This window comes from Erinaceus europaeus, chromosome 1 (assembly GCF_950295315.1).
Source record: "Erinaceus europaeus chromosome 1, mEriEur2.1, whole genome shotgun sequence".
Classification (NCBI taxonomy): Eukaryota; Metazoa; Chordata; class Mammalia; order Eulipotyphla; family Erinaceidae; genus Erinaceus; species Erinaceus europaeus.
In genome coordinates this window covers 79,499,159-79,526,743 of record NC_080162.1, presented here as the reverse complement: position 1 = coordinate 79,526,743, position 27,585 = coordinate 79,499,159, and the positions used below count along the sequence as shown (strand labels likewise).

Here is a 27,585-nt window from a genome sequence, read left to right as displayed (position 1 = left end):
GAGACAAAGAGGCAGACAAAGGGGGTGAAATACATCATTAGCACCAAAGCTTAATTCAGGGCAGTGGAGACTTGGTTTGAACCTGGGTAGCACACATGACTTCATTTCCATATATATGTATTATATATATCAATGATAGAAAGGAGAAGGAGGAGGAGAGAGAACTAGAGCATCACACTGGCACAGGAATGCCAGGAATCAAACTCAGAATCTTACGGTGATATTCTGTAAAAAGTGTGAATGTACTTACCATTATTGAACCATACATCTTGAAGTAAAGAGAATAGGAGTCTCCCACCTACACCTCAGGGACATCTTTGATGAAATAAACCCAATTGCAAGGAAGACTAAAGCAGAAACAAACCAATGGGACTATATCAAATTGAAAAGCTTCTGCACAGCCAAAGAAACTATCACACAAAGAGACCCCTCACAGAATGGGAGAAGATCTTCACATGCCATACATCAGACAAGAGACTAACCACCAAAATATACAAAGAGCTCAGCAAACTTAGCACCAAAAAAGCAAATGACCCCATCCAAAAATGGGCAGAGGATATGAACAAAACATTCACTTCAGAGGAGATCCAAAAGGCTAACATATGAAAAACTGCTCCAGGTCACTGATTGTCAGAGAAATGCAAATAAAGACAACACTGAGATACCACCTCACTCCTGTAAGAATGGCATACATCAAAAAGGACAGCAGCAACAAATGCTGGAGAGGCTGTGGGGACAGACGAACCCTTCTGCACTGCTCGTGGGAATGTAAATTGGTCCAGCCTCTGTGGAGAGCAGTCTGGAGAACTCTCAGAAGGCTAGACACGCACCTTCCATACGATCCAGTAATTCCCTCTCCTGGGGTTATACCCCAAGGACTCCATAACACCCAACCAAAAAGAGGTGTGTACGCCTATGTTCATAGCAGTACAATTCATAATAGCTAAAACCTGGAAGCAACCCAGATGCCCAGCAACAGATGAGTGGCTGAGAAAGCTGTGGTATATATACACAATGGAATACTATACAGCTATCAAGAACAATGAACCCACCTTCCCTGACCCATCTTGGACAGAGCTAGAAGGAATTATGTTAAGTGAGCTAAGTCAGAAAGATAAAGATGAGTATGGGATGATCCCACTCATCAACAGAAGTTGAGAAAGAAGATCTGAAAGGGAAACCAAAAGCAGGATCTGACTAAATTGAAAGTAGGGCACCAAAGTAAAAACCCTGTGGTGAGGGGTAGACATATGGCTTCCTGGGCCGGTGGGGGGTGGGATGGGACACAGTTTTTCGGTGGTGGGAATGGTGTTTATGTACACTCCTAGTAAAGTGTAGTCATATAAATCACTAATTAATATGAGGGGGAAAATTAATTGCATGTCTTGAAGTTTTTAAAACACAGACTGAGTCTTTTTAATATATAGGCTGTGTATTTGATATGCGGACTCTCTCAAAAGCTTAGACCAAGTATATCAGAAGCAACCGGTGGCACAGCTACATACAAGATACTGGGTACTATACGGCAAACCCTAACAAAAGGACTTTTCAAAGTTAACCCAATTACCAAATAAAGTGATGATAACAATAACTATCCATTGTCTTTTTGAACCCTAAGACAGCAGGAACCTCACATCTCCACTATAGAGCCTATATTTCCCCCAGTCCTGGAACCTTAGGCTAGGACCCACTTTCCTGCATGCCTCTCCCAATCCATATCAAATAATATCGCAACCTAATCAATGCAATGATTGCCACCTCAACATGCTTCAGCTCAGACTGTGTCCAGAGTCTTCAGGTGTGGAATGACAACCCTTCAGCTTCATTACTCGGATGAGACCTTTCTTTTCATAGTATTCTTTAATTCCATCCCAGGTGGTTCACTTTCTAACAAAGTCCCAAAACTTAGATATAGACCAGGTTCTGTGAGAGAGAGCATATGTTCACACGTATCCATAAACTAGTGCAAAATATATACCTGAAAGCAGAAGTACACTAGAGTTTACAGTGAGTACCCCTCCCCAACACTTCCTCTCCGCTATTCCAACCTTTGGGTTCATGATTGCTCAACAATTCGTTTGGCTTTGTATGTTAACTCTCTTTTCAGCCACAAGGTTCCAGATGCCATCAGGATGCCGGCCAGGCTTTCCTGGACTGAAGATACCACCAATGTGTCCTGGAGCTCCGCTTCCCCAGAGACCCACCCTACTAGGGAAAGAGAGAGGCAGGCTGGGAATATGGACCAACGAGTCAACGTCCATGTTCAGCGGGGAAGCAATTACAGAAGCCAGACCCTCCACCTTCTGCAACCCACAACGACCCTGGGTGCATGCTCCCAGAGGGATAGAGAACTGAAAAGCTATCAGGGGAGGGGATGGGATATGGAGATTGGGTGGTGGTGGGAAGTGTGTGGAGTTGTACCCCTCCTATCCTATGATTTTGTTAATTTATCCTTTCTTAAATAAAAAATAAAAAAAGGGGGTCGGGCAGTGGCGGAGTGGGTTAAGCGCATGTGGTGCAAAGCGCAAGGACTGGTGTAAGGATCCCGGTTCGAGGCCCCGACTCCCCACCTGCAGGGGAGTCGCTTCACAGGCGGTGAAGTAGGTCTGCAGGTGTCTATCTTTCTCTCCCCCTCTGTTTTCCCTTCCTCTCTCCATTTCTCTCTGTCCTATCCAACAACAAACAACATCAGCAATGGCAATAATAATAACCACAACAAGGCTACAACAACAAGGGCAACAAAAGGGGAAAAAAATGGCCTCCAGGAGCGGTGGATTCATGGTGCAGGCACTGAGCCCAGCAATAACCCTGGAGGAAAAAAGAAAAAAAGAAAAAGAAAAAAAAAAAAAAAAGAATAGGAGTCATGGAGATGGCCCAGTGGTAGAGTGCATGCCTTGCATATGAGGCCCTAGGTTTAATCCCTGGCACCAAGTACAAATATATGTATTTTTGAAACCAAGAGGGGCAGAGAGATAGCTCACTGGGTAAAGCACACACCTAACCAGGTGTAAAGCCTTGGGCACATGGAAATACCATGGAGAGTAACAAGAGAACTCCATGTTAGTGAGGTGACATTTCGATGTTTATTCTTTCTCTTTTTCAAAAAATATAACATAAAAAGAGGGAGCAGAGTGGAAGCTTGGAGGTATCGTACATGTGTGAGACCCTGGGTTCATTCCCCAGGACTGAATAAAAAACAAACAAAACATTATAAAAATGGCAGAGCAATGCTTTTTGGTTTATTTCATTTTTTAAAAAAATTGTATTTTATAACTTTGAGAGAATGGGCTAATGAAAATTTCACTTAAGAGATTTTACAGTTAAGTTCTAGTTACCAACTTGTTTTTTTATCCCAACCCCCACTCCAAAAAAAATATATTAAAACTACCTCAAACCTGAAAATTTTGATTTCTGATCTGAGTTAAATATATTTGTGAGCAGGGGTGATTTATAATATGCCTACAATCCCTTTCCTGAGATTCAAGGAGAAGAAATAAAGGGAAAGAGAGAATTCAAGTGAAAATAAAGACTGGGAAGTGCACAAGGGCAGTAATGGGTGTATTAGTATCAGAGTAGCAGAGTATACATTTCTTGGAAAGGAGATGGTTAGAGATTAAAAAAAATTCAATGAGCCCCCACACCTATGGACATCTAATCTTTGACAAAGGGGCTCAGACTATTAAATGGGGAAACCAGAGACTCTTCAAAAAATGGTGTTGGAAACAATGGGTTGAAACATGCAGAAGAATGAAACTGAACCACTGTATTCCACCAAATACAAAAGTAAATTTCAAATGGATCAAGGACTTGGATGTTAGTCCACAAACTATCAGATACTTAGAAGAAAACATTGACAGAACTCTTTTCCGCATAAATTTTAGACATCTTCAATGAAACGAATCCAATTACAAAGAAGACTAAGACAAGTATAAACCTATGGGACTACAAAATTAAAAAGCTTCTTCACAGCAATAGAAACCACTACCCAAACCAAGAGACCCCTTACAGAATGGGAGAAGATCTTTACATGCCATACATCAGACAAGAGTTTAATAACCAACATATATAAAGAGCTTGCCAAACTCAACAACAAGACAACAAACAACCCCATCCAAAAATGGGGGGAGGACATGGACAGAATATTCACCACAGAAGAGATCCAAAAGGCTGAGAAACACATGAAAAAATGTTCCAAGTCTCTGATTATCAGAGAAATGCAAATAAAGACAACAATGAGATACCACTTCACTCCTGTGAGAATGTCATACATCAGAAAAGGTAACAGCAGCAAATGCTGGAGAGGGTGTGGGGGTCAAAGGAACCCTCCTACACTGCTGGTGGGAATGTCAATTGGTCCAACCTCTGTGGAGAACAGTCTGGAGAACTTTCAGAAGGCTATACATGGACCTACCCTATGATCCTGCAATTCCTCTCCTGGGGATATATCCTAAGGAACCCAACATATCCACCCAAAAAGATCTGTGTACATATATGTTCTTGGCAGCACAATTTGTCATAGCCAAAACCTGGAAGCAACACAGGTGTCCAACAACAGATGAGTGGCTGAGCAAGTTGTGGTGTATATACACAATGGAATACTACTCAGCTGTAAAAAATGGTGACTTCACCGTTTTCAGCCGATCTTGAATGGACCTTGAAAAAATCATGTTGAGTGAAATAAGTCAGAAACAGAAGGATGAATATGGGATGATCTCACTCTCAGGCAGAAGTTGAAAAACAAGATCAGAAAAGAAAACACAAGTCGAACCTGAACTGGAATTGGCGTAGTGCGCCAAAGTAAAAGTCTCTGGGGTGGGTGGGTGGGTGGGGAGAATACAGATCCAAGAAGGATGACAGAGGACCTAGTGGGGGTTGTATTGTTATATGGGAAACGGGGGAATGTTATGCATGTACAAACTATTGTACTTACTGTTGAATGTAAAACATTAATTCCCCAATAAAAAGAAAAATCAAGAATAAAAAAAAAAATTCAGCTTCTGCCCCGCTCTTCCTCCTCTTCCACCTGCTCCACCTCCTCCTCCTTCCTTTACTCCTCTTCCTCCCCTCCTCTTCTTCCTCCTCCTCCCCCTCCTCCCCTTTCTCTTTCCTCCTCCTCCCTCTCCTCTTCCTCTCCCCTCCACCTGTTCCTCCACCCCCTCCTCCTTTCTCTTCTCCTTCCTCTCTCATCCTCTTCCTCTCCTTCTTCTTCCCCTCTCTCTGGAGCTCCTCTCTTTCTTCTCCCTCCTTCCATGGCTTCCTCCTCCTCCTCCTCCTCCTCTTCCTCCTCGCCCTGCTTTTCCTCCCATTCCTCCCCCCTCCTCCCCTCCTCCTCCCCCTTCCTCTCCCTGTACCTCCTCTCCTCCTGCTTTCCCTACCCCTCCCCCTGCTCCCCTCCTCTCTCTCCAATCCCTCCTTCTCCTAGCCCTCCTCTTCTTCCTCCTCTAAAAAAAAAAAAAAAAAAAAAAAAATTCAAAAATCTGAAACTTTAAAAAAAGTGAATAAGTATATTGCACAGAGAACAAACTATTTTAATCTCACTGTTGTAGCACAATGGCTATTATTTTATACCAAAACAGATCATTTTGGAAAGGCAACCTTGCTAAAATGAAGTAGAAACTTCTATTGTAGCTGTAGCATCTTAAAGCAGAAAGAGCATGGTAGAATAGGAAGACTAGTACATTTTTAATGGTTTTGATAAAAATAAAATTCAAAGGGGTTAGGTGGTAGCACAGTGGGTTAAGCGCACATGGTGCTAAGCGCAAGGACCAGCATAAGGATCCTGATTTGAGCCCCCAGCTCCCCACCTGCAGGGAAGTCACTTCACAAGTGGTGAAGCAGGTCTGCAGGTGTCTATCTTTCTCTCCCCAGACTCTGTCCTCCCCTCCTCTATTTCTCTGTCTTGTCCAACAACAACAACAAGGGCAACAAAATGGAAAAAAATGGCCTCCAGGAGCAGTGGGTTTGTAGAACCTGAAATGGAATTGGCGTATTGCACCAAAGTAAAAGACTCTGGGGTGGGTGGGTGGGGAGAATACAGGTCCAGGAAGGATTCAGAGGACCTAGTGGGAGTTGTATTGTTATGTGGGAAACTGGGGAATGTTTATATGCATGTACAAACTATTGTACTTACTGTTGAATGTAAAACATTAATTCCCCAATTAAAAAAAAAAGAAACAATTAAAAAAAAAAAAAGAAACAAGTTTTGGTTCTGAGAGCCCTGGTAGACTCTCTCTCTCTTTTTAATGTTTATTTATTTCCTTTCTGTTGCCCTTTTTTTTTTTTTAAAAAAAGATTTTATGTACTTATTCATGAGAAAGGAGGAGAGAGAAAGAATCAGATATCTCTGGTACATGTGCTGCCAGGGACTGAACTCAAGACCTCATGCTTGAGAGTCCAATGCTTTATCCACTGTGCCACCTCTCGGACCACCCTTTTTTTTTTATTGTTGTTGTAGTTATTATTGTTGTTGATGTTGTCATTGTTGGATAGGACAGACAGAAATGGAGAGAGGAGGGGAAGACAGAGGGGGAGAGAAAGATAAGATACCTGCAGACCTGCTTGACTGCTGTGAAGTGACTCCCCTGCAGGTGGGGAGCCAGGGGCTTGAACCGGGATCCTCATGCTGGATCCTTGCGCTTTGCGCCACCTGCGCTTAACCCACTGCGCTACCGCCCGACCCCCCCCCCCCCCCAGCAGACTCTTTGACAGCATGTGCAGGCTCTTTGGTCTGATCTCGGCTCTCTTGGCTCTTGGACAGGCTACTCTTGCTTTCCCTCTCATACCCTGGGCATTCTTCCACTAAAATCCCTGTGTCCTCGGAGACTACCCACCTTTTGAGATCCTGAAGATCACCTCTATAAGGCCTGCCTTGATTCACTCCATCCTTTATCAGAGCCTTGCACTTGGCAAACAGCCATCAAATGACTGGCTCCCTTTCAAACAACCTACCTAGTCCACCTACACCTTTCCAGGCATGGGATTTGAAAGCTATTTCAAGTCTTCTCTCTCCTTTTTGATAGCAATAGTAACAGTGGTTACCACTTTTAAAGTGGATCCTCTATACCAGACACTGTACTTTGCTTCACAAACGCTTTCTCTCTTGTCCTCACATTGTGGCTAATATCAGACAGTAGTATCAGCTCTATTTTGCAGCTAAAGAAACCAAAGTGTAAGCTAAGTAACTTGCCCAAGACCTCACAGCTTTAGGTGGCAGTCCAGAGATGATGCCATAGCTTTTTTTTTTTTTTTATCCCCCAGGGTACTACTTGGCTCTGGCTGATGGTGGTGCTGGGGATTGAACCAGAGACCTTGGAGCCTCAGGAGTGAAAATAATTTGATAACCATTATGCCATCTCCCCATCCTATAGCAAATCATAACATATATACATATATTTACTTATAAATATATGCAGATATATAGATATAGATATTTACTTAGTTACTTCCGAATGAAAGAGATACAAAGAGAGACCAGAGCACCATTCAGCTCTGGCTTATGGTGGTGCTGGGGACTGAACCTGAGACCTTTGGGGCCTTAGGCATAAAAGTTTTGGGCGTAACCATTATACTGTCTTCCACAGTACCCAGCTCAGCTGTACACTGCTGGCCTTGACAAACACCAGCTTTGCCAGCTTTCTGCATTCACAGGAAGCAGCAGGACCAGGTGTGTGATAAGCAATGCAGTCACTAAACATTTCCTTATCACTTACTATGCGTTCACTGTGTGACCTAGGAGACTTGTACCAACATAATTCTGTCCTTGGGGATCTTGTGATTATGCATAGAAGAAAGGAACACACAAATCTTATGTGCTGAAATTACAAAACTGGTACTATCTCTGCTTTTGACAAATCTGAGAATTTTCTTTTTTTTTTTTTTTTCCCTCCAGGGTTATTGCTGGGGCTCAGTGCCTGCACTATCAATCCACTGCTCCTGGAGGCTATTTTTCCCATTTTGTTGCCCTTGTTGTTCTGCTTATTGTTGTTATTGTTGTCATAGCTGTTGTTGTTGTTGGATAGGACAGAGAGAAATTGAGAGAGGAGGGGAAGACAGAGAGGAGGAGAGAAAGACACCTGCAGACCTGCTTCACTGCTTGTGAAGCAACTCCCCTGCAGGTGGGGAGCCAGGGGCTCAAACTGAGATCTTTACGCCGGTCCTTACGCTTTGTGCCATGTGCGCTTAACCCGCTGCACTACCGCCCAGCTCCCAATCTGAGAATTTTCTATAAAAAGCAGAATGATTGTGGAGACAACCTAGCAGGAAGAACATAGGACTTATAAGTATGAGGTCCCAGGTTGAACCCCTGGCAATATATATGTCAGAGTGGACCTCTGTCCTCTCGTGAATACATCAAAAAAACAGAACAGCTTAAAGAAACAAGAATGGGGCTGGGTGGTGGTGCACCTTGTTGAGCACATGTTACAGTGCACAAGGACCCAGGTTTGAGCCCCCATCCCCATCTGCAGGGGGAGAGCTTCACGAGTGGTAAAGCAGGACTGCAGGTGTCTCTCTGTCTCTATCTCCCCCTTCCCTCTCTATTTATGGTTATCTCGATCCAATAAATAAATAAAGATAATTAAAAAAAATTTTTTTAAAGGAAAAGAAACAAGAACTCTCTAGGCCACCCCATCACCTGGGGTCTTTGGATGCCCCCATAGATTCAATGGGCATAGACCTCTAACAGAAGCCTCTCCCCACCATCACTGGTCACTTCCACCAGGAGAGTTATCATAAGCCCTCTTGTGGGCTTCTGCAGGACCTTACCCTCATTATGAACTACCAATGGTAAAGACTGCTTCACTCTCTGAAGGGAGGCTGGGTCATCCTACTCTGCCACTAGAGGAAAACTGGTCCTGAAATGAATGCAGCCTAGAATGTTCCCAGTTGTGACCATGGTCTCAGAACTCAGACTAACTTGCAGGTTTATATAGGCTCTTATGCTAAATATGAACATATATGGGTTTTGAGTTAGAGCCACATGGTAAATAGTTCATTGTATTTATATGTTTTCTTCATATTTGGAGCTACTCTCTGCACTGATCAAACTTTCTAGTCCTATTCTAAACTCTGATACCATCTCAGACAATATTTTTACTCCACCTGCATGCTAGCTATCAAGCTCCAGCAAAAATTACAGACATGGGCTTCTATGAACATACCTAAAATAGATTTCTATACTTCCTCCCACCCTAAAACCCCGATTACCATCTGCTGTTACTTTATAGCTCCTGTTTATTAGACACTTCATCCTGCTTTACATCTTACTGCCTTTTAGCTACCAAGTTGCTGATGCTATCACAGTTTCATCCTGCACTCCCTGGGCAGAAGACCTCACCAATGTGTCCAGAACCTCACCTCTCCAGTGTCTTACCCCACTAGGGAAAGATAGAAATAGGCTGGGGGTATGGATCAACCTGCCAATGCCCATGTCCAGTGGAGAATCAATTACGGAAGCTAGACCTTCCACATTCTGCACCCCCAAAATAATTTTGGTCCATACTCCCAGATGGGGAGAAATGATAGGGGAAGATGATCAGAGGGTTCTGAACTCCAATTCCATTAGGACCAGGAGAAAGAGAAGAGGGGGAAGAAAAAAAAGGACACTCATAAGCAGTAGGTATAACTTAGAAAGGAAGAGAAGGCAGGATCATAGAAAAAAAAAGGGGGGGAGCAAATATATATCACATATATATACATATATATAGTTATAAAAAGAAGTAACAGTCAATCTGTATCTGTGATCTTGGGAGAAATAATGCAGTTTCCAATGAAGGGTACAGGGACATAGAACTCTGGTGGCGGGAAAGGTATGGAATTATACCCCTGTTATCTTATAATTTTGCAAGTCACTATTAAATTACTAAAAAAAGAAAAAGAAGAGACAAAAAGAAACAAGAACTCAAGACCACAGCTAGGTAACTAACAGACAGTCTTTGAAATACATATGCCTTGGGGCCAGGTGGTAGCTCATCTAGTTAAGTGCTCACATTAAGGTGTGCAAAGACTCAGGTTCAAGCCCCTGGTCCCAACCTGCAGGGGGGGGAAGCTTCACGAGCTATGAAGTAGGGTTGCAGGTCTGTCTTTCTCCCTCTCTCCTCTCAATTTCTCTTTCTCTATCAAATAAAATGTTATATAAAAAAAGAGAAGAAAAAATACACAGGCCAACCAAACCAGGTGTTATGATATTCTCCCACTAGTTTCCAAGGGACCAAAACCTATTCAAATGGACAGCAGAACCAGGAGCAACTCCTTTCTGCCAAGAAGCAAATGGGGAATCTGAGGAGTAGAGCCAGGAAGGATCTGAGACCACCTATTAACTCAGAAACACAGATGAGAAGCCATGGCTCCTGCTTCCCCATACCCTGTCCTCACTAAGTCTCTGGGGCTAGAGTCAAGGCAAAAAGGTTTCTAGGCCTTTGGGTCCTTAAGAAGAAATTGCCAGGGGTTAAAGTAAGTGCTGGCGGGTGACAGAAAGTTTAAAACTCTTCAGGATGCTAGCTCTTACCTTCTGGGGAAATGGAACTGTTCTGTGAAAGCTGGATTCAGGAGGCCAGGACTTCTTTCCCAGGTCAACTAGGCCCAGCTCCAGCTCAGCCCTGTCCCGGAAGGACAGGATTTTAAAAGGCACTAGAGCTCCCCACCTGGGGCCACACCCAGGGAGGCTGACTTCACCAGGCAACCTGTCGGACTGGATGGCTCCCAGCCAGTCTCTCAGCCAGACAGCTCGGGCCTGGCCAGAACACCACCGCCTGTCTGTAGCCTGGCGCCTCTCCCCCATAGGGCCCCACCCAGCACCCACCCCGGCCAAGCCTCCAGAACAAGGGTGGGGAAGAAGCTCACTCCCCTCCCGGAGAAGCCAACTCTGTCTGGGTGCCCTAGGGCCCACCCCAAGTTGGGCTGGGTCTGAAGTTTCTGCTTCCTGCCTTGCCTTTTCCTTTCGCTTTGGTTTTTAACCCCAAAGTGAAACTAAAGGCTGGGACTATGGGAAAGATGGTGAGAGTTAAGGAGTAGGGGAGCTGAGGACCTGGCTTCTAAGCCCAAGAAGACTGCTAACTCCCTGGGACTCTTGGGGGGAGGGCAGTCAACTCCAGGCCTCCATGTTCTCCACTGATAAAATAAGAGGAAGAAACTAGTGATTTTAAGTTAGAGAGAGGATAGGACCCAGTGTCAGATCCCTGACACTGCTGAATGCTAAAAAATGAGTACAGACATGATCCTTTGGTAACCCGAGAGAGTTTTCCTGTTGATTTTGGAGGAGGCAAAACTCTGGCTACAGTGTGGAGACCCTCCTAACCTTGACTACTTTCTGCCAACCTGACATCTGAGCTCTTCTATCCTGGAGTCCCAGAAACCTGGGGCAGAGCAAATTGAGGGCACTGACTGCCACAAGGTCCTCCTGCCTTGGCACAGCAAGGAGACCCAGGGATGGGTCTCCTACAGAGGTAAACAGGCCATCTGCAGCTGACAGCAACTTACCTAAGACTGGTTCAAACTCTGGACTTGGCTGGCCCCACAGTGTCTTCTAAAACCACTGTAATCTACTTTAGGGTATTTTCTCATTGGTTACTTTACCAAATCTCCCCATTAGCGTAGTGATAGAATAAAGGCTGGAATGAGTCATCCCACCTTCCAGATGAGGAAAACCGAGGCTCAGAGGACAAGGACATAGTAGCCAAATTAGCACCAGAATTCAGGAGCTCAGTTAAATATTTGCTGAATGAATGAGCACACAGGTCCAACTGTTGCTACTTGCCAAGTAGGTGCAACACAGGCCAGAGTAACAATGCAGGAAGGAGGGTGCAGCGCAGTGTGGGAGGTGGGGGCAGGGCAGTGGGTGGGGATCAGGGTGGGGGTATACTTCTGCTTCAAGTTCACAAATGGATCCCAAGTCCATAACAGAGGTCTCTCCCCCAATCTTACTCTATTCCTACTAATTCCACAGCCTATTTCCTCCTTCCACACCCCACTTGCTCCCATCTTTACCCTAGGCTGAAGATAACTCATTGACAGAGGACTACAGAGTAAGTGGCCAACCCTCTTCCTTTCTCTCTGCAAGATTGGAAAAGTAGGTTCTTAACAAAACAAAACAAAACAAAACAAGAATCCAGTGGTGGGGGACCTGAGCGGTGGTGCACCTAATTGAGTGCATGTTACAATGTGAAGGACCCAGGATTAAGCACACCCCCCACACACCTCACCAGCAGGGAGAAAACTTCTTAAGTGGTGAAGTAGGTCCTCAGGTGTCTCTCCCTTCCCTCTCAATTTCTCTGCCTCAATCCAATAAATAAAAAAATAAACTATATATTTTCAGAATGCAAAGGGTTTGCTGCTTTTAAAATCTATACATTTTTAGAATCTGAATGCAATTAGACAATTCTTTTTTTAATTTTTATATTTATTTACTTTCCCTTTTGTGGAGAGAGGAGGGAAAGACAGAGAGAGGGAGAGAAATATACCTACAGACCTACTTCAACACCTGTGAAGCAACTCCCCTGCAGGTGGGGAGCCGGGGGCTTGATCTGGGATCCTTATGCCGTTCCTTGTGCTTGACGCCACGTGCATTTAACCCCCTGCGCTACCTCCAGACTCCTGCAACTTGACAATTCTAGCAAAATTTTAGCTAAGCAGATTCCTCAAAATGTAATTCCACTTGCAGCAACAGTACTCAGAACCACCAAAATGTCCTTGATTAGAGGACTGAACAAACAGCTAGTGGTTCACTCATTGATGAACTGTCACATGGCCATGGAAAGGAGCCAATGAGGAGTAATTCACAACACAGTTAGATTTGTGCAGAGAAGACAAGATACAGAATGCTACATAATGCATAACAAAATGATCACTATTGGTACAGGTGCCTACATGTGTGGGGCACTTCAGAAGAAAACATCTGGACTGCTCACAGTGATTATCTAGGAGCCTAGGTGAGAGTTGAGAGTACCTTTTCACTAGACACTTTTCCTACTAAGTTTGAAATGGTTAATCATATACATGTGTTGCTTTTCCAATACAGTCTACACATGCGCACGCACGCGCGTGCGCGCGCGTGTGTGTGTGTGCATGCACATATGCACACGCACAAGTGTGTGCACCAACAAAATGCATCCAGAGGCACCTGGATTCTGCAGTCCCCTCAAAGGCTCCTGTCCCAGTTAACCTTCTACAGTAAGTGGTGAGGCTCTGGGAGTTGACAAAAGGAGCTTGGCCATCACAGGACTCTGGGGAGAAAGTGTAAGGCAAGATTCAGAAAAATTTGGTCTTCACTACTTGTGACACTTTTCCCCCTGCAAGTGGGGACTGGGTGCTTGAACCTGGGTCCTTGTGCGTGGTAATATGAGCACTTAACCAGGTGCACCACCACCCAGACCCAGAAAACTTGGCCTTAAGACATAGGGAAGATGTGAAGAGGGCTCTGAACATTCCCCATATTTAACTAGGAGAAGGTTTCTATTGGTGGGATTGAGAAATTAATGTGAGCATGGTAAGGCAAGATATATCTTAATATATAATCCTGGAAATTTCCTTCCCCTTCTACACCTTGTTTCCACTTATGGGAACTGAAGGGGTTGAGCCAGAGTCCTTCTGAGATCTGATATCCTAGGATCTGCCTTTATTTTTTTTAAATCTCATTTAATATTAAAGGAGGTGGGGGGGGTCCCCAGCTTAGCACATGGCTAAAGAATTCTACACCTGTGAAGACTGTAATCAAATATTTGGAGGCTACAGAAAATTCAGGTCAGATCTTAAATACAACAGCCCTTGGGCGACTTCCCCCTCCAGGGAGAAGCAGATGGCCTTCTGTTGAGATGCCCTTCCTCACCTTCTTTAATAATTAAGTCAAAACTGACCACTTTTGTCACTTCTGAAATACGGTTTGCAAAGGCTTGCTTTACCATGATGCTCAAGGCTGAGGGCTTACAGGTTACAACAGTCTGGAGGTAAGTCAAAGGCCCAAACTATAGGGGTCTGCATGGAAAAAATTCAGGGTGAAGGTCAGAAGTCTAAATCTCTTAGACTGCTCTGCTTGCCACTGCGTCCCAAGGGCCAGCTCACCACCTTGCACACAGCAGGCACTTAGTAACTGTTTCTGGAATAAATGAGCAGCAGCTTAGCTGGTGAATCCCAGAGTGACCTTGGACAAGCCATTTTCTGGAAAATGAGGATGGCAAGAAGAGTTACGACCTCTAAGGGCTGCATAAAGATCCAGTACCAATGTGCTGAAACCAAATAAGAATAATAAATATATATCAGAATGACCAACTTTACAGGGAAATGCCTGGCAAAGGGTAAAGCATTCGTTAAATGAATCACAGCAACTGAAGGGGACAGTAAAGGTCACTCTAGTCCACTGTTTCAAAGTCAAAATGGTATTTTTCCAGCTGTATGTGTTCTAAAGCACAAAAACTCATCAAAAGGGCTGTCTTGATTTTGGTATGAAAACCTTGGATGCAGTTACAGTCATAATCTGTATACAGTTGGGCTCAGAGTACCTGTCAAGTAGACTAGCACGTGGATTCTTACTGAAGGCAAGGGAGGAGTTGGATGAGGGGAACACAGAGGCCATGTGGTTGGTTACCTGGCTGAGGGTCTGTCTGCTCAGGGCCTCACAGGCGAGAATGACTGGCCTGCTATCAGTTCCCCAGCTCCACACCAGGACCAACCATTACCACCTCCCACTGTATCACTCAGTAATTACCAGTCCCCTTTTCTTTCTTGGAATTGGGCCCCATCACCTGACACCCCGATGTTGACAACACCTTGGGACAAGTCCCTTCGTGCCTCTGTAGGTGACTGATTCCTCTGCTGGGTCAGGGCACACCCTCTCTAACAGATGTGCCCACTGCTGACTGGACATAAATGGGGCCCAGCTCTGGAGACTACTAACAGTCTGGCAAGTAAAACTGCTGTTGTGAAGGTTTCTCACTTCTTTGGTCCCTTCACCACCTTTAACAAAACCATAGTAAGCTGGCACCCAGCCCTAACCTTCCACAGCTTAAAAAAACTCAAGGGTTGGTAAACTTTGGAGGTTATAATTGTGTTTCTCCTATTCAAAAGGCAAAAAGGCTCAGATTTCTGGGATTCTATGTGGAAGAATTCCTCCCTTAGAAGCAGAGCTGAGGGAGTTGGGCAGTAGCACAGCGGGTTAAGCGCATGTGGCATAAAGCGCAAGGACAGGCATAAGGACCCCTCAAGGACAGGTATAAGGAGTCGCTTCACAAGCGGTGAAGCAGGTTTGCAGGTGTCTATCTTTCTCTCTCCCTCTCTGTCTTCCCCTCCTCTCTCCATTTCTCTCTGTCCTATCCAACAACGATGACATCAATAACAACAACTACAACAATAAAACAAGGGCAACAAAAGGGATTAAATAAATAAATAAATATGGTGATTTCACCTTAAAAAAAAAAAAGGAAAAAAAAGCAGAGCTGAACAGTGGGAAGAACCAGAATTGGAGACAGTCAGCATTGGGTCTGAACCACATTTTCCTTATCTGTAAACCAGGGATGGTATGTCCACCTGCCTGGGGCCTGAAGTAGTGGAGGCTCTGGCATAGAGCAGGTGTACAAGCATTGTGCTTAGACTGCTGTTTCCTGCCTCAAAGCAGCAACACTCATCTTCCCCTCTGGCCCATTAGGCCCCTGGCAAACTCTCCTTCAGAAGTACAACTTCTACTCCAACAGGCCCTTCTCATTCCCATGGCTCTGCCCAAACCTCACCCTCTTCTTTCATATGAATGCTATCAAAGCTTCCTCCCAGTGTCATTTTCATTCATACTAATTAACACTGCCTGAGTCACCCTGAAAAAACCTTCCAGTTGTGCTACCTCTGCTTAAAATCTCCCACAGGTCCCCAAATCTCTACTTTTCTGATGTCCATTGCTGGCTACAACCTTCCAAATCCCTTCCAAATGTTTTTATCCAAAGTGCTGATACATCAGTAAAACTAGTTTACTCACTGTTTCCCAAAATAGGTTTATCTTCCGGGCTCCACATTGTTGCTTTGCACAAATCATTCCCTGAATGTCAGTCCCACCCTCTGTCTCTGGAAATCCAACCCCCTTCAAGAGGACTCTTGTTTCCTCTGGCTCACACTCACTTCTTCCTTGTTAGACAATGCTTTCCCTCAGTAGAGGCTTAACTACAGACTGCCACGCAGTCTCTCATAATTGTAGGCCTTGTCTCCCTTGTCAGTCCATAAGTTCCCAGGAGCAGAGGCCCTGTCTGTCTGTTCTTTCCCATCCTCTCAAAGTCTGGCCCAGCACTAGCAGTGTAAGCCTCTGGTCAGTCCAGTTCTAGGCTGAGTCAAATCTAGCTTCAACCACTTTGTACCACTAATTGAGTTCCTGCTCTGTGAGTAAACTGTTTACCGGCCTAGTCAGACTTCAGTGCCTCAGCTCTCCGCTGGAGGACCCAGGCAAGCCTGCACTAATGAGGAAGCCCTGAGCAGGGAAGCAGCAACTTTTGCTCGGCTGTGGCATGGTCTTGTTCTGGGACCCTAGGCACATTAGTTTGTGACCCTCCCCATCCCTGTGTCTACCTCCTTCCTGCAAAACAATCTTTAAGCTCTAGAATAGCAATATTTTATTATTATTATTATTATTATTATTATTATTATCTTTATTTATTCAGTGGATAGAGACAGCTAGAAATTGAGAAGGGAAGGGGAGACAGAGAGGAAGAAATACAAGAGACACCTGCTACACTGTTTCACCACTTGAAAAGCTTTCCTCCTGTGAGCCCCCACACCTATGGACATCTAATCTTTGACAAAGGGGCTCAGACTATTAAATGGGGAAAGCAGAGTCTCTTCAACAAATAGTGTTGGAAACAATGGGTTGAAACATGCAGAAGAATGAAACTGAACCACTGTATTTCACCAAATACAAAAGTAAATTCCAAGTGGATCAAGGACTTGGATGTTAGACCACAAACTATCAAATACGTAGAAGAAAATATTGGCAGAACTCTTTTCCGCATAAATTTTAAAGACATCTTCAATGAAACAAATTCGATTATAAAGAAGACTAAGGCAAGTATAAACCTATGGGACTACATCAAATTAAAAAGCTTCTTCACAGCAAAAGAAACCACTACCCAAACCCAAGAGACCCCTCATAGAATGGGAGATCTTTACATGCCATACATCAGACAAGAGTTTAATAACCAACATATATAAAGAGCTTGCCAAACTCAACAACAAGACAACAAACAACCCCATCCAAAAATGGGGGGAGGACATGGACAGAATATTCACCACAGAAGAGATCCAAAAGGCTGAGAAACACATGAAAAAATGCTCCAAGTCTCTGATTGTCAGAGAAATACAAATAAAGACAACAATGAGATACCACTTCACTCCTGTGAGAATGTCATACACCAGAAAAGGTAACAGCAGCAAATGCTGGAGAGGGTGTGGGGGTCAAAGGAACCCTCCTACACTGCTGGTGAGAATGTCAATTGGTCCAACCTCTGTGGAGAACAGTCTGGAGAACTCTCAGAAGGCTAGAAATGGACATACTCTATGATCCTGCAATTCCTCTCCTGGGGATATATCCTAAGGAACCCAACATATCCACCCAAAAAGATCTGTGTACACATATGTTCTTGGCAGCACAATTTGTCATAGCCAAAACCTGGAAGCAACCCAGGTGTCCAACAACAGATGAGTGGCTAAGCAAGTTGTGGTATATATACACAATGGAATACTACTCAGCTGTAAAAAATGGTGACTTCACCGTTTTCAGCCGATCTTGGATGGACCCTGAAAAAATCATGTTGAATGAAATAAGTCAGAAACAGAAGGAGGAATATGGGATGATCTCACTCTCAAGCCAAAGTTGAAAAACAAGATCAGAAAAGAAAACACAAGTCGAACCTGAACTGGAATTGGCGTAGTGCGCCAAAGTAAAAGACTCTGAGGTGGGTGGGTGGGGAGAATACAGGTCCAAGAAGGATTCAGAGGACCTAGTGGGGGTTGTATTATTATGTGGGAAACTGGGGAATGTTTATATGCATGTACAAACTATTGTACTTACTGTTGAATGTAAAACATTAATTCCCCAATTAAAAAAAAAGAGAAAAGAAAAAAAAAGAAAAGAAAAGCTTTCCTCCTGCAGGTGGGGACCAGGGGCTCAAACCTGGGTCCTTGCACACTGTAATATGTGGGCTCAACGGGGTGAGCCACCACCTGGCCCCTAGAATATGGAGTTTATTTATTTCTACAATTGATTCCCAGAGATGGGTAGTTAAGGAGTCAGCTGATTCTAAAATAGACTGAGAGAGGGCAGGTAATGACTGCCAAGATTGGGAAATCTGGGAGCCTAAGAGGTGCTCACACAGTACACCTCATCAACCTCATTAAATTCTTGTTGACGACTGGATTGCACTCCTGCTTGGTGTTCAATTCCACAGCCTTCACCCTGGCCAGGTCTGACAGCATCTGCTGCCAGGTTTAAGCAGGGGAAAGGTAATTTGCTTGGGAAATAACCAGTCCTGCCTGAAACAAAGACAAAGGGCTTATTTTTTCAATAAAATGGAGATAATACTGGCACCCACATATGAGGTAATATCACAAAGCATTTAGCACAATCCCTGACACCCAGTGAATGGTCATTGTTCCTTATAACAGTTCTTGGAGGAAGTCAGAAGCCAGTGCATTTGTGGAGGTTCACACTATTTGAGGGCTCTTTATTACATGAGTTATTATTAATATTATTAATTTTTTAAAGCTTTTTTTTTTTTGCCTCCAGGGTTATTGCTGGGGCTCAGCTTAACTACAAATCTACTGCTCCTAGAGACCATTTTTTCCCCCCTTTTGTTGCCCTTGTTTTATCATTGTTGTGGTTATTATTGTTGTTGTTATTGCTGTCATTGTTGTCAGATAGGGCAGAGAGGAATGGAGAGGAGGAGAGAAAGAGGGATACCTGCAGACCTGCTTCATCGCCTGTGAAGCGACTCCCCTACAGGTGGGGAACCAGGGACTTGAACCGGGATCCTTATGTTGGTCCTTGCACTTGTGCCACACGTACTTAACCCACTGTGCTACCACCCAGACCCCTATTAATTTATTTTTACCAGCGCACTGCTTAGCTCTGGCTTATGGTGGTGCAAGGGACTGAACCTCAGTCATGAGTCTTTTTTGCTAAACCATTATGCTTTCTTCCCCACCATTTAACGAGTCTTACTCTCCCACAGAGGAGCAAACCAAGGAAACCCTCACTTTGTTCTCAGAGTGCAGTTTGAAGTCTGATCATCAGACTTCTAGGGCTGGCTTAAAAAGTTGGCTCTGAATTGACTGAGTTTGGAGTATGGCACCAAAGTAAGAAAGCAGAAGTACACTAGAGTTTGCAGTGAGTACCTCCCTAATACTTCCTCTCCACTTTTCCAAGCTTTGGGACCAGGATTGCTCAACAATTTGTTTGGCTTTGTATGTTAACTCTCTTTTCAGTCACCAGGTTCCAGGTGTCATCAGGATGCCGGCCAGACTTCCCTGGATTGAAGACACCACCAATGTGTCCTGGAGCTCAGCTTCCCCAGAGACCCATCCTACTAGGGAAAGAGAGAGGCAGACTGGGAGTATGGACTGACCAGTCAACACCCATGTTCAGCGAGGAAGCAATTACAGAAGCCAGACCTTCTACCTTCTGCAACCCTCAATGACCCTGGGTCCATGCTCCCAGAGGGATAGAGAATGGGAAAGCTATCAGGGGAGGGGGTGGGATATGGAGATTGGGCGGTGGGAATTGTGTGGAGTTGTACCCCTCCTACCCTATGGTTTTGTTAATTAATCCTTTCTTTAATAAAAAATTAAAAAAAAAAAAAAAAAAGTTGGCTCTGGGAGCTGGTAGGTGGCCAGACCTCAACCATTAGAGCACACATATTATACACTAGGACCTGTATTCAAGCTTGAGTACCCTGAGGGAGGATGCTGCACAAGTAGTGGAATAGAGCTGCAGTGTCTATCCTTTCTGTCTTACACTATCTAAAAGAGAAACAGAAGGAGTAGGAGGAAAGGGGAGGAGGAGAAGAGGAAGAAAAAAAGGGGGCCAGGCGGTAGTACATTGGGTAAAGCACACATAGCACGAAGTGCAAGGTCACACACAAATCCTTGGATCCTGGTGTAAGCCCCCAGCTATCCACCTGAGGGGAGGGTGGTTGCTTCACAAACAGTGAAGCAGCTCTGCAGGTGTCTTTCTCTCCTTAGCTTGCCCTCCTCTTTCTTTTCTTTTTTTGCCTCCAGGGTTATTGCTGGGGCTCAGTGCCTGCACTACAGATCCACTGCTCTGGAGGCAATTTCCCCCATTTTGTTGCCCTTGTTGTTACCCTTGTTGTTGTTAATGTTATTGTTGTCATTGCTGTTGTTGTTGGATAGGACAGAGAGAAATGGAGAGAGGAGGGGAAGACGAGAGGGGAAGAGAAAGACAAACACCTGCAGACCTGCTTCACCGCCTGTGAAGCGACTCCCCTGCAGGTGGGGAGCCAGGGGCTCAAACTGGGACCCTTGTACTGGGTCTTGCGCTTTGCACCATGTGCATTTAACCCTCTGTGCTACCACCAAGCCACCCTGCCCTTCTCTTTCAATTTCTCTATCCAAAAAAAAAAAAAAAAAGGAAAAAAAATTGGCCACAGGAGCAGTGGATTAGTAGTGCAGGCACCAACCCCCAGCGATATTCCTGGAGACAAATAAATAAATAAGAAAAAAAAAAAAGGCTGTGGAAATAGTGGAGTTGTGTAGAGCACTATGTACCCTGGTGGCAAAAAAATGAAACATAAAGTTCCAGTTCTACCAAATGAGACCCTCTGGGGATGGAGTTCAGGAACCCGAAGTTTATAGACAAGAAACCTAATATTATATAATGGCAGTGAGGCACAATGAGGTGAAGTGACCTGCTAAGCTTATACTTCTAGCAAATATGGATCTGGAACTGAACTCACAGTCCAACTTCAAAGAAGGGAATCACTAACTTCCTAGAGGAGGTGGCATTTGACAAGATGAGCACTGATGGAAACAGAAGGCACTATAGAGGAAGGGTATGGCACACACAAAAATGTCTAGAACAAGAAAGACCAGACAACAATTGATCAGTGTAGTTTGTGCATCCAGACCCCTAGGGAATGAAGGAATGCGTATGGAGCCAATGCCGCAGCCTTCCCCTAAGAGCCTAGGGAAAGACATTCCTGAAACCACATGAGCTTCTGGGAGGAAAGCCTGTCTGTGTGCAATGTCTACAGAGCAGGTTTCTGCAGTAGCTTCTCTGGGTGTGTCTGGTGGCTGCTCAGGATGAGAAAGTCAGGGAAGGTGGTGACTCAGTCCCCACCCAGTCTCAAGCTAGTCACATTTAAATTTGAGATGAGCTAAGAGACTGGGGAAATGTCAAGCAAAATCTCTTCACAGAACAGATGCCAGATTCAGAGAAGACAGCCTGAGGGGTAGGCTGCTGGGCAGAAGCAATACACTGGAAGCAATGCTGTGGCCTGTGGGGGATGGTGGGGGGGGAATCTTTTTGACTTGGGTTCAAGCCTGCCCTGATAAGGCCAAGCTGTGGGACTCTGAGAAGGTCCTTGTGCCTCTTTGGGCCTCCTATTCTTTATTCACCTGTGAAACAGGGAGAACTCTCTTGGCTCCTGACACCCTCCCAGAACTGCTATCATGAACAATGGTCAGGAAAGAGCTTGGCATTTTATACAATGCCTCACACAGCAAGTGAGAGATTAGAGGATTACTCCTATTATCAATATTTATTAGAACATCCAGAAGGTGCTTTCCTTGTTACCTGAACCCCAACCATAGGAGGTAGAGGGAGAGGATCAACTTCTTTCTTTTTTTTTTTTATTTAATATTTATTTATTCCCTTTTGTTGCCCTTGCTGTTTTATTGTTGTAGTTATTGATGTCGTTGTTGAATAGGACAGAGAAGGATCAACTTCTATAGTGTGCATGCGCGTGCACATGCGCACAAACACATATAGATATTTCTGGGAGGTGAAAGTTTACATTTACTAAATGCCTACTAGTATTAAATGCATATATATATATATATGTATATGTATGTATGCTTTACTTAATTTCTAACACAATCCTATAGTATACTCATAATTATCTTGAGTCTAGATGAGAAAACTGACGTTAAAAGAAAATACTTTAAGATTACACAGCACTGAATCGATAAGGCCAATTAAAATCAGGTATTCAAGGCTCTAAAACTAATATTCTTTCTATTCTCAGTTAAGAGGCAGAATATTCCTAGTATAGAGAACCAGCTCAAATGCTACCTGCTCCCGGAAGTCTTTCTGACCTCTCTCCCAGACAGGACATACCATCAGCACCCCTCTGGCAGTACTGGACACATTCTTCATCTTTTCTGAGAGCAAGCACACCCTCTAACAAGTAAGATGAGATGCAGGCACAAAGTTTTGAGCTACCTTAGAATACTCAAATGTCAAAGCTGGATGTTCCTAAAAGACCATGTCATCCAACTCCCATTTTTCAGAAGGAAAAATACGGGGGGTGGGGGGGGGAGAACGACACATTTGTCTGAATTTACAGAGCATCTTAGCATCAAAACCAAGAATAGAACCTTGCATTGTGCCTCACAGAATTTCTTTAGGGATCCATGATTTCAGAAACAATCTCAGGACTAAGATTATACTAGTTTAGTAGATAAGGAAGTTGAGGATGTGACTTTCCTGAGAATGAGTGAGATATGGGGACCAGAATCCTGATCCTCTCTCTCACTTTCAGAGTACAGATCAAGTTCATCCTCCTCCCCAGAGCAAGCAGTCTGTGCAGAGGGCCAAGTAAAGCACATACAATAAGAGATCAATGTATGTTAGAAACTGTCATGATGGGGGCTGGGCAGTAGCGCAGTGGGTTAAGTGCACATGGCACAAAGCACAAGGACCAGAGTAAGGATCCCAGTTCTGGCCCCAGCTTCACAGGCGGTGAAGGCAGCTCTGCAGGTGTCTATCTTTCTCTCCACCCCTCTGTCTTCCCCATCTCTTGGAATTTCTCTCTGTCCTACCTAACAACAACATCAGCAACAAGGGCAACAAAATAGACAAAATAGCCTCCAGGAGCAGTGGATTCGTAGTGCAGACACCACATAGAGTCCCAGCGATAACTGGAGGCAAACAACAACAACAACAACAAACACTGTCATGATACACCAGTGGGCAGGTGACATAAACCTGACAGTGATCTCATCACAGGTAGTGCCCTGGAATAGGACCCAGAAGTCCTCTATGAATCTCTGGCTTCTCGGGATCTCACAAGACAAGGGTCTTGACCCCTGTTCCAAAGTTCTGGGACATCCCAAGCTCCTTGAAAGTAGAACCTAGCTGTGCATGGAACCTCTGTCAGCTGGGACCTTTGCTGCCCCAGCTAAAGGGGAGCAGGATATACACTGGGGGTTGGTGACAGCAAAATGACTGATGCAAGTGCCACAGGCCAAGCTGGGCCCACCCTTAAACAACAATGGGATGGTATATGGAAAACTCAACTGTCTAACAGACTTCCAGCTGGGCACAGCCACCGCTTTACAAAGAATCTAGACTCAGAGTACACATAAGAGAGTTTGCTCCCTGACCCACTGGAAAAACAGGTGGAAACACAGCAGAGGATGAATAACTCTGGACCTCTCTCTCAGCTCTGTGTGCAGGCTGCTTCCCTTCTGTTGGGCTCAGACAACTCACAAAGCCCTTCCACAGATGTTTCCTTTGATTTTCATTACAACCCTAAATGCCAACATAGTTATCCCCTTTTCACAGATGAGAAACTGAGGCTTGGAAAGGTCCCACGTTTCATTCAAGGTCATATTGCTTGCAGCTGGCAGAACCAAGACTCCAGAGGTCTTAGACCAGCACACCAATCCTACAGTGTGGTCACATTAAGAACAACTCTCCCCCGATTCTGACTAAGTGCAGCAAGAGAAGACAGCACAGGCCCTTGTTCACCTGCCCAGCTCCGTGGCCTGCAAAGTCCTGGCCATATGCCCCACAGCCCCAGCTGCCTAGGAGGCCGCACCCCCCTGCAAAATTTCATTACTCAAGTTGGCAAGAACGCAGCCCCCACCCCCACCCCGGTCTAAATAAACGCCCAAGTGATATCACATCCTGCTGGCTCCAAAATAGCCCGAGCTTGCCCACAAGCCATCACAAAGTGCCAGGCCATGCAGGGCCGAGTGGGCAGGGATGCCCAGCCCATGGCACACTCCACACGTTCAAGCAACCGAAGCAGAAGCCTCTGAGCAGGCCGGCCCCCATGCCCACCTCTGCCAGACAGGCTCAGCCCCTCCCTCCCTCCTCGCTCTCGGGGAGGCCCCAGCCTCTGGCCCCAGTGCCAGCCCTGCCCCAGCGCCAGCCCCATGGAGCCGCGGCCGCGGCCAGCCTGCGGGCAGACTCCGGCCCGACCCGGACACCCCACCACTCACATTGCTTCAAGAGCTCCAGACACAAAGCCATGAGGGCCGGAGGGGGGTCAGAGACCCAGAGACCGGCGAAGACAGAAAAGGGGAGAGGGAGAGACACGGGAGCAGAGAGGACGGGAGACAGGGGCCAGGGCAGAGGAAGCAAGGGGCGGGTGCCAAGAGCCCTGGGCGGAAGGAGCAGGCTGGGGACGCCAGAGACACGGAGTGGCGAGACCACCGAGACAGATGTGGGCCGGGCGGGCAGGGGGCCCCCACCCAGAGAAATGGGAGGGGCGGAGGCCTGAGCGAGGACAAGGAGAGAAAGCCACAAGCCGAGGCGGGGCGGGCAGGGCTCCGAAGTCGGGGAGCTGGCTGGATATAGGGGGGTCCCAGGCGACCCACGGCGTGTGTGGGGGCACCAGAAGAGGGAAGACCTGAGGCTAGAGGGCAGAGATGGCAGGAGGACCCCGAGGGTGTGCGGAGAGCCCCCGGGGTGTGTGTGCAGGGGGTGCTGAAGGAAAGCCCCCGAGATGGGGAGCGCTGAGGGGGCGGCCCAAAGAACCGGGGCGCTCAGAAAGGGAGGCTCCGAGGGGTGAGCCGCTCCAAAGGGGACGAGACCGGGCGAGGGAGGGGCCGAGGCAGCGCGAGCACAGAGACAAAGAGACAGCGAACTCGGGAGAGACAAAGCAGGCAGAGCGGGGACACGGGCCTGAGGGCTGGCGGCCGGACAGAAGGGCTGAAGCTTGGGCGGACGGGCGGGTGGACGGACGGAGGACAGACGGACAGATGGGGAGGAGGGCGGGGGCAGGGCCGGGCGGGGGCGGCGGCCGTCTCCTCCGTGGGGCCGCGGCTGCTCCGGGTGGCGCCGGGCGGGCCCGGGCGTCCGGGCTGAGGAGGCGAAGACGACGTGGACCGGACAGACCGACGGAGTGAAGGACCGGCTGGCGGCAGCTGCAGCCAGCGGCGGGCACTCACCCTCCTCCCTCACGCGGCCCGGCCGGAGGCTCCGGTTTTGTACGCCCGAGGGGCGGGGCCTCCGGGTTAAAGGCCCGAGCCGGCCCCACCCCGCCCCGCCCCGCCCCCTCGCGTCAGCTGCGCGCGGCGCCCGGGACTCCCGGGGAGGGCGGGGGCGCGCACAGTCCGCTCGGCACGTGGCCCCTGGCGGGCGCGCGGCCCACGGTGCGCAAGCGCGGGGCTCTCGCTCGAGCCTGTCAGGGAGCGCGCGCCCACGTCGGCACACGCATGCCCGAGCTGGGGGGCTCCACCCCTCCGGGCGCCCCACCAAACCGGTTCCAGCTGGAACGGGACACCGCTCCTTGCAACCCCGGGGATTCCCGCAGCGACACTCTGGGGGTCCCTATGGAGTCCCAAGGCGGCTTATGTCACTCCTGCTCAAGCGCCCAATTTCTAGTTCCTGCTAACCCTGCAGCCTTGCCTTGGCTGGGTTTGACTGGGTTTGGGTGCAGCCTCCTGGGGTGCGTGACCTTGGACAAGATGCTCATTCAGTGTCCGGGAGCCGCCGCCTTCCTCCCACAAAAGGGAACCCGCACACGGGGCCAGGCAGGGCAACGTACATTCAATAGGCGCTTCCAAAATCCATAAATAACTCCCTCCATGCCCCATGGGCTGCGGTGCCTGGCTTCACCCTCTGGAGCCACACCCTCCCCCCCCCCCAATCACTGGTCCGGATGGCTCGGCCCTGGCGTTCCCCGCCACACCTGTCTGTGGTCCACAGAGCCAGCTCCTGTAGGCGCCGGCAACCCCCAACACACAAAGGCCTTGCTGAGTAACCCACGTGAGTCCTTTCCCTTCTCTATCATCTCTATATTCCAATCTGACAAAGAGCATGTTACTGAAGATGTTAAAGTGTTCCTAAATAACACGAGTGCAATTTTTGCATGAAGGCACAATAACAATACAATAAGCAGAGTTCTTGAGCCATTTTGGTGTCCTACACCGGAACGTATTTAGAAAGCACTACCTTGGGAGTTGGGCGGTAGGTAGCGCAGCGGGTTAAGCGCACATGGCACAAAATGCAAGGATCAGCTCAAAGATCCCGGTTAGAGCCCCTGGCTCCCCACCTACAGGGGGGTCGCTTCACAGGTGGTGAAGCAGGTCTGCAGGTGTCTGTCTTTCTCTCCCCCCCCTCTGTCTTCCTCTCCTCTCTCCATTTCTCTCTGTCCTATTCAAGGACGACGTCAATAATAACTACAACAGTAAAACAACATGGGCAACTTCTTCTTCTAGTGTTTGCCCTTCTTTCGTAGCCAGTCAACAGCGTCAGGTTGAGCCTGATGTAAAGTTTCGAGACCTCCTTTGAATCTGGAGAGGTGGCAGTCGTTGACTATGTGGGTCATAGTCTGTCTGTAGCCACAGGGGTAGTTCGGGTCGTCTCTGGCTCCCCAGCGATGGAACATAGCGGAGCACCCGCCATGGCCTGTTCGATAGCGATTGAGGAGGGCCCAATCATAAAGTGCTAGGTCAAAGCTGGGTTGACGCTTGCAGGGGTCTGTGATGAGGTGTTTGTTCTTTACCTCAGCTGACTGCCAACTCTGTTTCCAAGAGTCTGGAACAGAGAAGTTCAGTGTAGGCGTAGGGGACCAGATTGGATGACGAGACGTCAAGTGTTGGCGAAGATATCTGCGTATATTGGCAGGTCGGGTCGAGCGTAGACGTGGGAAATGAACTTAGATGATGCCGCATCCCGACGAATATCTGGCGGGGCGATGTTGCTAAGAACTGGCAGCCATGGAACTGGGGTGGAACGGATGGTTCCAGAAATGATCCTCATGGAGGAATATAATTTGGAATCGACCAAGTGGACATGGGGCTACGGAACCATACTGGGGCACAGTATTCTGCAGTGGAATAGCATAATGCCAGAGATGATGATCGTAGTGTGGAAGTGCTCCTGCCCCACGAGGAGCTAGCCAGTCTTGCAATGATGTGGTTCCTCAGGCCCACCTTTGCTGCAGTTTTTATGAGATGTTTGTGAAATGACAGAGTGCGATCGAGAGTAACGCCAAGATAGACTGGCTGGGCTTCATGCCGGATTCTCGTGTCGCCAAGCTGCACATTAAGCTCACGCGAGGCCGAGGCATGGTGTAGATGGAAAACAGATGATACCGTTTTTGCAGTGCTAGGGATTAGTCGCCATTTCTTACAGTAATCAGATATCAGAGACAT

The 27,585-nt window shown here is 46.8% G+C and overlaps 1 protein-coding gene across 9 annotated transcripts in view; it reads right to left on the bottom strand.

Annotated features, from left to right (window-relative positions):
- Window positions 1–27,585, bottom strand: part of DLGAP4 (DLG associated protein 4) — a 234,834-nt gene that overhangs the window by 51,010 nt on the left and 156,239 nt on the right. Inside the window, exon 1 of one of the 9 annotated variants that reach the window (XM_016186139.2) lies at window positions 24,424–25,459. The exons of 4 other annotated variants lie outside the window; for them this stretch is intronic. In XM_016186139.2, the coding sequence (XP_016041625.1) occupies window positions 24,424–24,454 (31 nt within the window). In that variant the 5' untranslated portion in view covers window positions 24,455–25,459. Of the gene's footprint in view, window positions 1–10,504; window positions 10,782–24,423; window positions 25,460–27,585 lie in introns of those variants that run through there. 4 more of the 9 variants (XM_060189405.1, XM_060189420.1, XM_060189413.1 and 1 more) reach the window with 4 other exon arrangements.